This window comes from Plectropomus leopardus, chromosome 4, assembly GCF_026936395.1.
Source record: "Plectropomus leopardus strain MGB_pleo_1.0 chromosome 4, ASM2693639v1, whole genome shotgun sequence".
Taxonomy (NCBI): Eukaryota; Metazoa; Chordata; class Actinopteri; order Perciformes; family Serranidae; genus Plectropomus; species Plectropomus leopardus.
Genome location: NC_142179.1, coordinates 3,351,435 through 3,367,830, shown reverse-complemented (window position 1 = coordinate 3,367,830; position 16,396 = coordinate 3,351,435). Strand labels below are relative to the sequence as shown.

The 16,396-nt window shown below is 40.8% G+C and overlaps 1 protein-coding gene across 1 annotated transcript in view; it reads right to left on the bottom strand.

Moving 5' to 3' along the window:
• Positions 1-16,396, bottom strand: part of fras1 (Fraser extracellular matrix complex subunit 1) — a 313,566-nt gene that overhangs the window by 139,718 nt on the left and 157,452 nt on the right. Inside the window, exons 18-19 of the mRNA XM_088076327.1 lie at positions 6,281-6,421; positions 941-1,087 (exon numbers count right to left, since the gene is read on the bottom strand). Coding sequence (XP_087932453.1) covers positions 941-1,087; positions 6,281-6,421 — 288 coding nt within the window. The remainder of the gene's footprint in view (positions 1-940; positions 1,088-6,280; positions 6,422-16,396) is intronic.

The following is a 16,396-nucleotide window of genomic DNA, read 5'->3' as shown; positions in this document are numbered from 1 at the left end:
TATGAAATATTTTTCCTCCTAAAAACTGTTTTTTAGTCAAAAACACAACTGGTTTTATGTCCATCCAAGACTTCACTTGCTCAGCCACATCCGTTAGTCTATTTGAAAAAATATATTTTTCTGAGATGCCATTTTACTCTGTTGTGATTTATTTGCAGGAGGCTGATTGGCAAACTGCAGCAGCTGCTATAACTCAAATTACAGTACATGATGAAAGTATTTAGGTTTGCAATCAGGTCTGAATGGACAGATTGTAGTGATTTTTTTTGTTTGTTTTTTGGAGTGAATTCCAACAACAGTCATTTAAATTCTGATAATCAAAAGCTGCTCCACCAGAAATAAGGAACTTTTTTTTTTTGGGCCAATTTACATGTAAAGTCGGTCAGTCAATTATCTCTTGTAATTACGAAACCTTGCTTTGTTCTATCCTCCGGAAAAGCCTGCTTTGTTTCCATATGTTCCATATGTTATAACAGTTGGACAAAAATGCTAAAATATTTCAGCAAACTCAGCAAAACTGTGACTTTTACTTCAGCTCGGAGCCCTGCAGATCATTTCAGACCCAACAAATCAAAACCAACTGACTGCAGAGCTTTTAAGTAAAAGATATCAATCCTTTTTGTACAAAGATGGTTGCATTTCTCATGAATAATGCAGGTTATTGGAGCTACGGACCTGTTACATCTCTGTGTGCGTGATCATGCAAAGCTCAGCGGGGCAGAGCACAGCTCGAACCCTGCCAGAGTTGGTGGTTCTGTTCCCACCGGGGCCATTCAGGATAAAAATACAAGCACTCATGGCAGCGAATTTGATGAAAGCTTTGCACAAATGGCAAAGCCTCCATTCACACACACACACACACACACACACACACACGCACGCACACGCACACACACACACACACACACACATTTACACAGACAAACACAGGCTGACTTACTGAGGCACTCTCCGGTGGCAGCGTTGAGGAAAAACCCCTCTTGGCAGCTGGTCCTGCAGTAGCCGCTCTGTAGGGAGGCCAGCGGGGGGCAGGAGGTGCAGTCGGCCTGGGAGGGACCGGAGCAGGTCTGGCATGACGGGTGGCATGCTGGGAAATGGAGGAGAGTGAGAAAAGGGTCAAAACATTCAGGTAAAGTGTGAGACAGAAAAAGGAGACAGGAGAAAAGATGTAGGAGGATTACAGCAGGGAGGAAGAAGGATAAGGGGGAGGAGAGGAAGAAGATGGACAGTGAGGAGGAGAGTCAGAGAGGAAGGAGAGAAAAGGGGATAAAATGAAAAGGAGAGTTTGGAGTAATGGAGAAAAAACAGGAGTCAGGGAAGGATGGAGAAAGGCGGATGAGTTGAAAAGGGAGTATTAAAGGGACATTAAAGGAGAGAAAAAGAAGAATTGAGAAATGAGGAATAAGGGAGCGAAGAACAGGAAGAAGAGGGCATAAACATATTACTCGTGGTGGAAATGGTATTTTAACTGTTTCCAATCATAAAGTGCAGCTATAAGTAAGCTGTTGCAAAAGATAAATGTTTGTGAGGAACAGTGACGGCCATCTTTGATCCTCACATCTGAAAAAAGTACATGAAAACACTCTAAACACCAACTAATGGCCGTGTGACTGCAAATGAGACGAGAGAGAAAGACCACATTTACAGCAAACAGAGTGAGAACTGTTATACAACCGCTCAATCGAGGTCGTTTTTTTATTCAGTTTCTCTCACTATTTTCCACAATGTTTCTTTTTAAAGAAAAACTCTCCTGTATAGGAGAACGTTTTTTAACTTTGGCGTTATAACTGATCACATCCACTATATTTGTTAGGAAACCCTGTTGTTGTTTTTAACACTTTTCCACAGCCATAAAAAGCTTATTACAGTAGAAGAAAACAATTTAAAGGAGGTTTCACCAAGTTCTATCTGCACAAGGTTTATTTATTTGTCATTTCATGAAACAGGGTTGCACGGTGATTTTAAACTCGAAGCCCCTTTATGCTGCACAAACACACACACGTAAACAAACCTTTAAATCACTCCCTTTGTCCAATGAGACATTTGTGTGCTATATTGTCATAATTATCGTATGAATTCTTGAGTTTTTTCCAAAATGCACGACAGTAAAACTTACGTACGTCTTTGGCGCATTTTAGCTCCGTTATCAGCTACCGAAATCATTTTGCCCTTACACGACATGGAAGTTTATCCACGAAGGATTACTCTATAAATGTGTGGATTACAATTGTGTTGTGTGGATTATACACAACAGCATGATAATCTTCACAGACAAACACCACTTTTGTGTGTTTTGAAGCGTAAATGAAATCGGCAGAATCATTAGGCTATGAATCGTGGTAAACGACTTAAATGTCACCCCCCCAAATCGTTCAACTTCTGATTTGATTTAGCACGCCTGATTTTCTACAAAACTCTCTCTTGTTAGCGTCGAAAGAATAAAAAAATATTATAAATACATAAATCTACAAGTTCGAGCACGGACTGTTGCTGTAAAGCTGTAAAGTGGGTTGAATGACTTTACGTGTCCGATGTGCTGACGTCAAACTTCCCTGACAAACACTGTCGTCCAATTTAGCCACTTGTTAGCAACTGGCTTTTTTAAGACATGTAAAACCTTAAAAAAAACTTAAAAATTGGGTTTACACAGACGTATTTTATGTTGTTTATGTATGTTTTGCCTGTGTTAATCACAGACCTTATTTAAAGCATTTTACCGGAAACTGCTAGTGGACATCTGCGTTTGGCATCTGGTCTCCACCAAGTCCAAAAAAATATCTCTTTTGCTGCTGAATGTCCAGGCTGTCTTTCTTTCATCAGCTGGTCTCTAACTGTATCTGCTCTCTGTTGCTGGGGGTGAAGTGTACTGTACAGAGGGTTAATCAGAGCCTGTTTTCTTGTCAGCTCGTAGAAAGCAGCTCCGTGTTGCCGCTGGAAACAGTGTTGAGAAAAACACTGAGACTAAACCATACAGTCATAAAGCAAAAAACTACTCAATAAGAGAGTTTAAAAAGCTTTGCAGAACTGCAAAGTTGATCGTTTGTTGTGGCTCTGTCATTAGCAGACACCCCTTTCACATTACTCATTGTCTTTAGATTCATTGCTATTAAAAAAAAAAGAAAAGAAAATCCATTAAAGGAGCTTTAAATACACGCTGTGTGTTATTGCCAAGCATAAAACGTCACCAGCACCAAAACTTTGTGGTAGAAGTTTACGCTCGTTCAGACAGAAATACAATACTTCTGCAGGGGATCTGGGTAGCGTCTAATGAGCCAATCAACAGTGAATGAGACGAGGCCAACTAAGCAAACAGACCCCATTTATTTTGATATCCCAGGGGCAAGCGTAATCTGAGCTCATCGTTCTTCGTTACACTCCAGGTATCTGTCTGCCGTTTCAATTACTCAGCCAAAGTTTGGAGGAAAATAAAAACTGTTTAGAGATAAATAATGTTTACAACAGGTTTTTGTTTTCCTTGAGATAAACAATAAAATTCGGCACAAAGACCGACGCTGGCAGACGGAGCAGAGAGAAAAGGTCGTATTGCTTCAAATGAGGTCAGACACAGTAAACTGAGCTGATGTAATGAACGGGAGATTAGCAAATGGATTTCCATTAACAAGCTGGGTCATAAAGAGAGGGGGGCAAACAGGCTGGAGAGCTTTCCCAAAGGTCTTTTCAGGGGTTAACATGACACGGCAACTTTCGTCAGTGGTGGAAGGTAACTCCAAATTTACTCAAGAATTTTAATTAGAGGGAGAGTTTACCAAATAAATAAAAATTCTGTCATTATCTATAAAAACAAGAATTCATTTTATTTGTAAGCCTTTAAAAACACTCAAGGTCACCTTTCAAGGCAGAGTTAAAATAAAACTGTATAACAGATCAACTAAATTAACAAGACATATTTACAATGTATAAAATCATTATGTACAAAAATTTTGTGTTACCGGATCAACTTAACCTCATGCCGATGGAAAGTCAGGTTAAGTTTTATAGGCCACAAAATACTGCTGGAGGTTCACGGGGAAAAGGCGTTCATCCCCCAAACATCTGAAGCTAATGGTGACCAGGATACGAAAATGTTAAAAAAAAAACAACAAAAAAACCCCCAAAATGTCTCTATACTGCTCGTGTGGAGTAATCCAAATGTCCTGAAGCCCCACTGTGCCAAGTTGTTTTGAAAAACATAGTGGTGTCATGTTTTTAGCCTTGTTTGTAGCCTTTAGCTCTTAGTGTGGGAGCCACGCTCATGTATGCCCCTACAACAAGGCTCAAAACATGACGCCAGTGTAATTTTTCAAAACAACTGACGCTGGGGCTTCAGGACATTTGGATTACTTCAGACGAGGAGTATGGAGACATTTTATTATGTATCATTTTAACGTTTGAATCCTGGTCACCATTTGCTTCAATTGCTTTGGAGATGAGTGCAACACCTTTTCCCCATGAACCTTCAGCTGTGTTTTGTGGACTATAAAACTTCACTTTCCATCGGCATGAGAGTGAGTAGATTTTCATTTTTGGGTGAACTATCTCTTGCACTCCATTTTCCAGCTTCTGTATGTAGTTTGGTGCTATGTTGAGCTTATGAGGTAGTAGTAAATCAGTCTTTTATTCTTCCTTTCTAATGGTATTTACTGTGCTGTTAATCTGGCCAAAAGGTATTACAAGAAATATTCAAACAGCAATTTTGAGAAATTAGTATAATTGTGGTTAATAAACTACACCTTCACTGATCCCACTTTAGCACAAAGCTGTGAAAAGCTTCTCCTGCTGACCTAACCTGAGAGTGCATCTGTGGTGAACTCAAACTGAATTATAACACCTGTCTCAGGGGCTCTGGGCCAAATTAATTTTGTGTAATATCAATGCTTTTCATTACTGAGTAAACTAAAAGCTCCAGCCTGGACCCAAGAAGACCAGGAGGCAGAATCCAAACAGATTATAAGTCTCCAGAGATCTTTCAAACAGATCCTGAATGAAAAACAAAAATAATCTTTGAAATCTAATCTCCTATTCTAAATATTTTCTTTATTATTCCTGCCCATACGAAGAAAATGTATTATGAGCGATTACGCTGTTGTTATATAAATGAAAAAAGCTCATTATTAATCACATCTTTATACATTTTTTTTTGTTTGGTTTGTAGTAATATGCAGAAGCTATTTCTTTCCCGTATTCCTTCCAGCAAAAGCGTCTCAGTGGTGTTGCGCACCTGTCGAGGATGGGAAGAACGTTTTGGACATGTTTTCTCGCTAACACTGTGGAAACAAGTTTATTTGGGTCAGAGAAGGTGAGCCAATAATTGCAAAGTTTTACAGCCTCTGTGGTTTATTCCTGATTAGAGGCAGCAGCAGCTACAGGCGCTGCAGGTCCCCAAGAGAGGCGGCCTTAAATTGGACAAACACCAGCACTAACAATTACCTGAACAGTCTTATTGGTTTGGAGCAAAACTTTTTTTAACAGGGACCAGTTTAGATAATGTGAAAATAGCTGCGCTTCTTGCATCATACGGGTTGTTAAAAAAAAAACACACATACAAAGGAGTCAAACACAACTGTCAGTATTCAACTTTTCAGCGCTCCTGAAAACAGCAGCCCTCGCTTTGGACTTTATGCTTTTTTATAGTGGCCGCATCAGCTGCCTTGAAGGAATATCTGGTGTTAAGTAACTGTCAGTTTACTTGACCACCGTCTGTTAATGAAATCAAATTAGTTTCATTTTCGTAGTTCTTCTTGGTGCACGTCTACAAACTGTATGATGGTCCTGCCATCAAAAACTCATGGAGCGCTCCGCCTCGCTGTGATCATGGACCTGCAAAAACTTTGCCACTTACCGTCACACAATCTAATTCTGTGAGAAACACTGCCATCGATGATTATATCCGAAAATATAATCTGAATTGTTGTGCATAATGAGTACCTTAACTTTACTCTAAGTATGTTTTGATGCTGATACTCATGTACTTTTCCTTTGGTAAAATCTTGAATGTGTGACTTTTATTTCTACATTGTAATGTTGTCACTTTTGGGATATTGCCACCACATTTTCGCTGCTCTTGTACTACTTCTGTGAGGACGAGCTGCTTTACCTTGAGAATGAGGACATCTTTGCAAAGTGAGGACATTTCGTCCAAGTCTCACATCTTTAAAAGGCTGCATGTTTTAGTTTTAAGGGTTAAGGTTTAAGGTTAAGTTGGGAACAAGGGAAAGTATCATGTTGATGGGTATGCCCTCAAGTACAAAAAAAAAGAAAGAAAAAGTGTGTGTGCTCTCACCTTGGCACTGGTTGTCCTGGATAAAGAAGCCTTGTGGGATGGTGGTGACACAGCGGCCCTCGTGCAGGCTGGACGGGGAGGGACAGGACGTACAGTTGTCTGCAGATGGCCCAGTACAGAGCCAGCAGGAGGGATGACACTCTGAAAAGGACACAGAGGATATATATATATATATATATATTTTTTTTTGGTTTTGTTTTGTTTTTCAAAGCCACGACAAGAGAAAGAGGACCAACTGTGCTTCTTTGCTACTTTCCTACAGCCACGATAAAAAACTCAAAAAGGCTGAATCTCAAGAAGGTTTTGTTTGTGGAAAAAGAAGAAGATGCAGTCATTTATTATAAGGTGCTAAGAAGCAACCAGGAGTGTATTGTTACAGCATGATGACAAGACAGTTTAAGTCAGTGTGGCAATGCAGCATTGATGCATCAAAACTGAATGAAAGAGGAATGCTCTCGTTGCTATAAATGTACACACTTAAAAATAGTTGCAGCCAATGTATGTGGGCCTGAAGTGCAGCCAATTTTCACCACTATTTTTGTTATCCTGCGGCCACTCTACTGTATCTTGTTCCCTCTCTATTGGCATTTTTGGAATCTGAGTCTCAACAGCTTTTAGCTCAGCTCTGCCAGTTAGAAGTAATGTAACACTCAGATGAGGCCGGCGGCCAGATTCACCAATCAGAAGTTACACATTAACACCGGAGTCGGTGCCAGCTCAGAGAACCTGATCCAAGAGGGCCCTGAGCCAGCAGAGACTTCTGAAATATGCTCTGCTGCTGATTTTGGACTATTTAGTTTAGATGATGAGACATAAAACTTCAACAAGGATCATTTTGGGATGATTCATATCTAAAGGATACTGATGTGGAACTTGCAGGTAGGAAGGTCGAAGCTACACAAGGTAACTTAGCTCTAAATGGCAGCGAGGATTAACTACTCAGAAGTGATGTAATGTGTCAAAAATACGATCATGTTTACCGACTCAGTGAGTCTGTGATGCATTACAGTAAGAACGGAGAGCTCGCTCACTGATTTATAGGTGTTATCATTCCACGGTTTCTTTCAGTATAAATGTTAAAAATCGTGTCTCCATTTCCTCCCGCTGTAAAAAAATGAGGACAAAATTTTTTGGATGCAGCCGCCCCCATCTTACGCTGTTGACATCGTTTTATGTGAGAGTCTGCACAGGAGCGATCGGGCAGTGGGTCACAGTATTAAAATCCTTCCAATAAATCCGTCCGTCCGATCCAATTGATCGCTAAGCCCCACCTTCGAACGCCACAAGCAAATCACATTTCCCTCTGTTTTTAAATACTAATTATCAGGTAATTGCTTTGTCACCTTCTAATTATTTCTTGCAATTTGTGGTTTCTTACAAAATTTCTTACTGACTTTTCCCCCAGGTTTTTGAAAGATATCAAACCAATTTGCTGAGGTTTTAAAAAGGTTTAACAGTCAATCGCATTTAACACAGCACAAGAAAACTGATGCTAATCTGGGTTTCAAAGGGTTAAGTGACAAAAACATTTATTCCCTGAGTTTTTACTGTTGTTTCGCCCTTTCATGCATCCGCTTACATGGAGGCAGTTGGGTTCATACTGAAGCCAACCAGGGGGGATTGAGATGTTTTGGTTTCACTTTTGGTGAGTTGACATCAGTCCCTTTTCGCCGCTCTTTATAAAAGGCACAATCGCAGTTCAGGAGGACAGAGTTGCCTCACCTGTAAGGCAGCAGTGAGGGGAAGTAACAGCACCATCTTTGTAAAAAGGAGTACGATGGGACCGTGGATGGGCCGGGTTTTGTTTTGACTGTGTGTTTTATGTGCGACCCACCATGGAAGATTTAAAAAGCAGCTGGCAGCAGTTAGCAGCTAACACGAAAAAGAACAACAGCAGGCGAAAATGACTGCAAACTGGGGAGACAAGGAGGTCCGGGAGCATACTCTATATGTCACACTAAAAGCCAACGCTGTTGTGTCAAATATCACGCCCATCACCGCTTTTTGCTCCCGGGATGCAAGCATTATGTTGAAAAATCACACACTGAAACAACACGATGACGCCATTGTTTAGTTCTGTGTAAGAATAAAGAAGGGGCTTCGTAGCAGCCCTATAGCGATCTCTGTTTGAAAAGGGGCTATTATGTCCATCTTCATCTACAAGTTATGGTTTAATCATCTCAGCTAAGCAATTAAGTTGACAGAGAGGAAGGGGATTATGGGTAGGCGGCAGGGAGAAGGTGGGTGATGATGGGATGTCAGAATGACAGTTCTGGCTGTGACTTTTCGAGGTCCTCGCTCTGGCACTGAGGTGTTCCCAAAGGGTATGTTTTTTTGTAGGTTGAGACACACACAGACACAGACACACACACAGACACACACACACACACACACACACACACTGCAGTGTTGGCTCAGGCAGAGCACCAGTCTGTTCCTGCCAGTGGCTGTCATGCAGAGTGTACACAAGATCCGGATACAGCTGACAGCCCTCTGAAAGAATCCAGAGAGGAGTAATTATAAACACACACATACTCGAGTGCATTGTCTGTATACTTAAAAAGTCAGGCAGTGCATATGCACACTCACTCACACACACACACACACACGTTGTGCTCCTGGCCAGTTGGTGACAGACCTTTTGTCTTTCATTCTCACCACCAGCACCAGCAGCAGCAGCAGCAGCAGCAGCAGCAGCCGGTCGGTTTGCGGCTCCACTCAGCTGCCAGAGCTGATAGCGCTGCTCAGCTATTTGTCTTCGCTCTGCCAAAGCAGACATCAAAGGCTGCACAAAAGGCCTGTTTTAGGGCAGCCGCGGTGGTGAGGGGTGAAGTGTTTGGGGGCATGAAGGGTAAATAATCCAAGGGCAGGGTAGCTGCATGCATTTGAAGCCAAGTGTGAAAAAAAATACAAAAAATACAACAAGCACAGGAATGCTGCTGCAGTGGCCAAACTCTTCACACAGAAAACTAAACTTTATCATGTGGATCGTTTCAAGCTGCGTTAGGAAGCAGCAGAAACCTGTAGATGTGCATCTTAGTCCAAATAAAATTCTGGTATCGTCAGCTAAGAACACTTAAAAAGACCGAGAGGTATAAAAGCAGCATAAAATGTAATCACCCAAGTACAAGGACAGGGTTCATACACATTTTTACCAATACATTTCAGTGACTTTTCTGTGATTTTCAGGTAAATTTTCATGACTATACGTTTTCTTAAATAACTACTACTCTTATTGATGTTCCTAATTGTTTCTATTTTTATCAATAGACTTAATAACAATGTTTATTTACATTAATTTATGGGTAGAAAACTGCAGCATCACGTACATATGATCAAATGATGCTGAGAAAACTCTGCTTGCATTGACAAGTTTTAAAAGCCACCTTTAAAAAAAGGCCCAACCAATCACTTGACCTTGCAATAATAAGAGAGCCGTACAGACGGTGATTTGAAGCCGTTATATCAAAACACCAGACTGCATTAGGAAAAAAAGTAATTTTACTCCACTGAACAGCAGAGTTGTTGATGGAGATCTAAAGACGCAAGCAAAGCAGCACTAAAATAAGCACAACAGAAACATCGTGACCATCGTGTGTGACTCTACATCTTTAAATGTTACAATTACAGCTGAAAATGACAACACAAATAAACAAGTCTGCTGAATTTACATATCTCCACAAATCAAAATAATAACCAGTTTGCTACCCAGAAGTGACAAGTGTTGAAGCGAAACGTCACAGTAATTCAGTCTATACTCTCCTTTTTCATTATTATATAACAGATTTAAAAATATATATATTATAAAAAAATAATGAATCCAGACAGGATTAGAAATTATTATTTTTTATATACCTAAATGTTGTTTCAAGAGCAGCAGCAGAAAAGTTTAAGACAGCAAAGTCACTATATAAACTTAAATAAAACTTTACTGGAAACAGACCTAAAATGTCAGTTAAATAATTCATATTCACAATTCTGGAGTCACTTTTCCAAGCCTGGAATTTGCTATTTTTAGAAATTCCATAACTTTTCCAGGTTTTTCATGATAGTACGAACCCTGCAAATACCTCAGAATTGTACTTCAATACTGTGTGTGAGTACTTAGTTACATTTTACCACTACAGACATAAGTTTCATCTTCGCTGCATCTATGTAGCATGAACACAGATTCAGATCTCACAAACATAATAACACACAAACACACACACACACACACACACACACACACACACACACACACACACAGGCATATTAAATAAGCTCCCTGTCAAACTTATTTTATTAATAAGAGAAGAGAATAAGAACGATAGGCAGCCTCTCGTTCTTTTATTGCAGCTTGGATATCTAATTTGTTGCGGGGCAGAAAGCGCATATTGATTCCTGTAATACCCAAATTCGTGTACGCAGGCGTTCTCATCACACATTATTTGGTGCATGCGCTCAGAGAATCGGATTCATTACTTTGTTTTGTGCTGATAGGGTCATAATTTGAGGCGGGTGCAGTCGATGAGGTTGTGATTTAGTTTGGGGATGTGAGTGCTCCTTAATGCCTTTCACAAACGATCCTCCTGGTACAGAACAGGGCTGATCATTACATCAGTGCAGCGGAGAGTTCTGCGAGCTACGCAGCAGAAACTCAGAGAGGAGGGTTATATCTCATTCCTCTCAAGTGTCGTCTCATTGATTCTGCTGTGTGATGGGACACTAGAAGTCTGGCCACTGACAGACAATGGTCCTCATGGAGCAACATTCTCCTAAATGTCTCTTACTTTTCATTTTCTGGTAAGAGAAAATATAAAAGAAGTCAACTCCAGATGCACCAAATGTTCTTAACCACCCAAATTTGCTCTGACCAAGTCCCTCTGTTAGCACAGGTAACTCCTCCTAAACTCTATGTTAGTGCAGGTTTTGTGCCGTGTGCAAAGACTCTTGCATATGGCCAAGACTGGAAACATGATACCAAAAAAGGTTGTAAGAGGAAAACTTCTGCAGTAGTGAAACTGATGAAGGCCTACTGTTAAATACACTTAACGTAAATGTGATTTCAGGGAACTGCATTAAACTATTGAAAGTAAAAGTATGCACGCACAAAGGTTCTCTTACACACAAAAAAACACTTGGTTAGGGGTAGAAAACCAAGTTTTGGCTTAAAATACTCAGTTTGGTTAGTACAAACATGACTGGAAAGGCCTTTAAAAAGTGAAGTTTTATATCTTGGAGGCAACTGTTGACCACAGTGACTCCTGCAGTTATGTTAACAGGCTTTGAGGTTTCTAGTCGAATCATCAAATCAAACTGTTCATGAGAACAGCAGCCAGAAAAAAAATCTACATTCAAAAGTGCAAAATATGAATCACTTTCAGGGGGATTGGAGAGAAACCTCAAACTGAAAAAAACAGGCTTGTTATTGGAGCTAATGGACGGGCAACACAGGAGAATATCCTTTTGTGTTTACCGGCTGCAAAAAGGTCAGCCGCTCGCCTGCTGTGAAGGTTCAGAGCAGATTTAAGGACTGAAATAAAAACTGGTGAGCAGATTTGACAACCACAACTGCTCTTTCATCATCACCATGATCTGTGTTCAGCATGACACCATAAAGCAGGAGGTGGTATTTTAACAGAATCAGTTAAAAAAAAAACCTCAGGCTTCAGAGGGTTCTGAATACTCTGTTTTCAATGTTTTATTCTTCTTTGGCTGAAAGCGGACCTTATAAAGTCATCTGCTCCAGGCCCACACCGCCACATTTGGCTACATGCTAACATCAGGAAAACATGTGTTCTTGATTACCAGTATTGTTTATTTCTCTCTGATTTCAGATTATTTTCCCGCTGGAACATTATGTTTAACACCTTCCCCGCCATTGACCGTATATATGAAGGTTAAGTTGCTATGACGACAGCAGTGCATGTAGATGCATCAGCCAGAAGGTCCTCAAATCACTGCTACTTTTTTGCTACATCTTTCTATTTTTTTTACTCCGTGGTCCCCTCTGCTAAAGCAAGACTTTTCTACGATAGAGAAGCACATATCAACATCTGGAAAAGTTGTGTTGGGTTTGGACTGAATGCAGCAGACCACGAGAGGATCCCCAACAACTGCTTATGCCAAGCAGCCAATCAGACCAGAGGGGAAAAATAAAACATAAAGCATCGGACGAAGAGAGGGGGGGTGAACTGGCATCAGGGCGAGGCTGACCCGACTTGGACGAGAGCTGTTCCTCTCTCAAGCCTTCTTCTGGCTAATGTCCGGTCACAGGAGAATGAAGTGGATGAGATGTGACTGACGCTCAGCAACGGAAAATCAGAAACTGCTCTGCAAACATCTCCACAGAGACACGGTTAACCCATAACAAACCCAGATCAAGCTCTTGCACTAGATGGGCGGACTTTGTTCAGAGCCGACAGGACACAACACAAAAAAATGCACTGCAGGAATTGAATGATGTCACCAGCAGCATCATGCCCGAGCAACCAGGTGGAATTTTAAAAGTAACTGCTGATTTTAATCAACTCATCCCTCAACTCCTAAGATGTAGCAGGATCAAGAAAAAAAATGTAATGGTTAACTAATAAATCTACCTTGCAGATTATACTTTATTACATCAAGTGGTGTTTTCACCGTTATACTGCAGGGATTGCTGTTATGAATGTTGTAGAACAGAGCAACATTTCACAGTTCATGGAGGAAAATCATTAAATATCAAACAAACCTAAACTCTTTAGTCCCCATGTTTAATCTTCTTGTAAGCTGATTCCTTTTTTGTCACATCTGTCACACCTCACTAAATATATCTCATAACTTCAGGCCCATCCTATAAAATAGTCCAAGTGAAAAACAACTGTACAGTATATGGCTGAGCGCCACAGCCTTTATTTCACATGTATGATTTTAAGATCAAAGTAAATGTAATTGTCCCTGAGGAGCAATTTGTGTTACAGGCAGAGAGTAGAACACACGCAAGAATACACACAATGCAAATGTACAGAGGGGACCAAAAATTACATGATGCTATTGCTATTGATTGAGACAAAAGAGTTCTTACGTCTCATAGTCTTTCATTCAGGCATGAACACGTGGCTTTGGTCGGCAAGTACAGACGGAGCTTTCCTGTGGCCCCGGCTCTGTATAAGACTGAGAGGTCATTCAGACTTTTTCCTGCAATTTTGCTACACATTATGTCACAATACGTCCCAGTCTTTTCTTATTTTTCAAAGTGAATGACCACAGATAAGAGAAAGTTAAGATAGACTCAAAAAACAAGAACAAAACGTTTCCATAAAAGAAGTGTCAATATTCAAACTTCTCTGATTTGTATTTAAAAATGATTGCATAAACTTAGTTTTCCAGTCCTTACTTCCTCAAGCAAACAACAGTTAGCAAAACAAGTGATGATACACAGTTAACCCCTCCTGTGTGTGACGTGAGCTGCAGCTCGACCTGTCTGTTTAGCAGCATTAAACCTCCCACACACCAACTATCTCTGTCTGCACAGGAGGGCTGCAGACAGGAGAGGAGGGGGATTTTCAGCCTGGAATTTGCACTCAGCCGACTGACAGCTCATCAGCTCAGGATCATTTAGTGAATACGTCACTCTTCATGTTTGTGTGTGTGTGTGTGTGTGTGTGTGTGTGTGTGTGTGTGTGTGTGTGTGTGTGTGTTCTTAAGTGTGTTCATAAAGCCTGGAGTCTGGGAGTCTCATATGAATGTTTACATGTCGTCCTCCTCTGCTTCAGGACAGTAGCTGCTGAGGATCTTTTAGAGCAACGCACACGCGCGCGCGCACACACACACACACACACACATTTGCACAATAGCCTTCATTGTTCACCGCCGTACACCTGAACCGTCTGACACTCCACTGAGGGAAACATTACTAAGAATAGAGGCAGAATGGAAGAACTGCTCCACATATGACTATGAATGGAGCTTTAATGACACGTCATTTATCGGGTGAATCCTCGGCTCACCGTGTCGAGCCTAATTTAGGAAGCGTAGAGTGAAGAAAAGTGTCAGGCACAATAGCTGATGTACAATGTAACTCCGTGCTGAGACAAGCAGTTCAAATCCAATTTTCTGTATAATGAACACAAAGACTTTATTTTTCACAAAGTGTGAGCAAGAAAAGGCAGAAATTCAATATTTAATTTTTAGAGGTTACTGCAACATAATTCAACTGACATCATTGAAGATGCAGTTCAAGGCATATTCAGGTGTTTTTTAATATTTCACGATTCCCCTCGCTGAATCGGCACAGAACATCAGATAAATACTAAATCAGACTGAAGGTAACAATGTCACGAGGAACTACATTCTGGGCAGTAGCAGCCATAGTATGTGACACGCATTATCAACAGAAACCAAATACAAGAATGGACCTGTTGAGGACAACATTTCCTACAAAGAGCTGCTCAAGCTATCAGAAGAGAGCTACTTAGAAAACATTAAAGGAAATGCTGCTTTGATCCGTACAAACACAAAGAGTGGTCAAGGATCTTGTCATATCTGCAGCTTGATCAGTGATTTCTGCGTCAGACTGACGAAAAGTGCTGAAAAATCGCACTCCATTAGAAATCCGTTTCCAACGCTGTTTGTGAGAATGGTCATGGCTGTTGGTAATGCAGCAAACTTTCACCACTCTACCATGCTTTCAAGCTGAATAAAATGCAAACCTAACCGCGTCATCTACGAGAGCTCGATCTCTACCATAGCTTCTGTATCCCAAAATCCCACAGTGCTTTGTAGCACACACTACCGTTCACATCACGATCATATTCTCTATTGCATTAGACAACATTAACCTCCGTTAAATTTGCTTTTTGACTTCATTTTCCGCTCCTTTTTCTGGTTAATCTGGTGTTTTTCCTTTGATTCTGGATTCTTGTTAGAGTGAATATTTGCTTTGCAAGTCTTGCTAAAAAACTGGATTTCCATTTAAAAGACAAGTCTTTAACTTGAACTTAAACCCACTCTCGCCCCTGCATTGGCTCAGCGTTGGTCCCGTGTGATCACACAGATGAATGGGTGTTAGAGGATGCTGCAATCCAGCTACCACTCATCGATTTGTAATTGTCCCATCCAGCATGATTAGGGGAATCCAATACTGCTAACAGCTATTCCACCCTGATAAAGTAAACAAAATTTTCTCTGGTGCTTGGCCCGCTCTGAACTTAAAAGTAAACTGTTGTGAGGAGACAGATCATGCTACGTCCTAAATGGCTCTGGGATCCTTAAAATCAAAGTGATGCAGACTCATGGCCCCTGTGTTGCAGGGATGCATTTGATTTGCAGACTGTTCAAGTGTGATGCAAAATGTAGAATTTGACATTCTGTATTCAGGCTGTTTGACTTGATGTATTCTAAAATCAGAGCCCAGAGGTTGCAAATATCCATAATTTAAAAGGTAAAAAGCACGATAACTAATTAGTGTCAAGTAGAATCATTATGTGACTCCCACAGAGGCTGCTAACTGCAATTTGAGAGCGACTGTGACTGCCAGGAACCAGCAAGAAGGATTCAGTCCCAGCGATACTCACTTTCAAACAACACAGGAACTGTAGGAAAAGTACCGACAACAAAAGCGACAAATTACAATGTTTCCGAGCTTTAGGAATCCAGGAACCATCAGAGAACAGGAAACTATAAAGACATTCCTCAGAGCACCCTGTAATTGACATGATCACTTAACTACAGTCACACCTTGTAACAGCTGCTGAGTGACTGTAAACAGACTTATCAGCACAAGCATGGGAAATCCCAATAAACCCACCAAGAATGTAACCTGCTTCACCTTTTCTTCAGAGTTGCAGCCGATTAATTGTATTCTTTGGCTGACCACAAGGGAAAGCGTTAGAGCTGTCTGGCCTGCTATTTATAAAAGCGTGCATTAAGGCGCATTTCCACTACATAGTACCGGCTCTACTCTACTCGCCGCTTTTGGTTTTTCATCGGGAAAAAGTATCTGGTTCTTTGTACCTTGTACATGGTACCACCTTTTTTGGTACCTGCTCTCCTGGAGTTCCAAAAAAAGCTGACCAGGTACTATGAGGTACAAAATGACGTGGAAACACTGCAGACCACTGATTGGTCAGCGAGAATCGTCACTGTGTCATTACG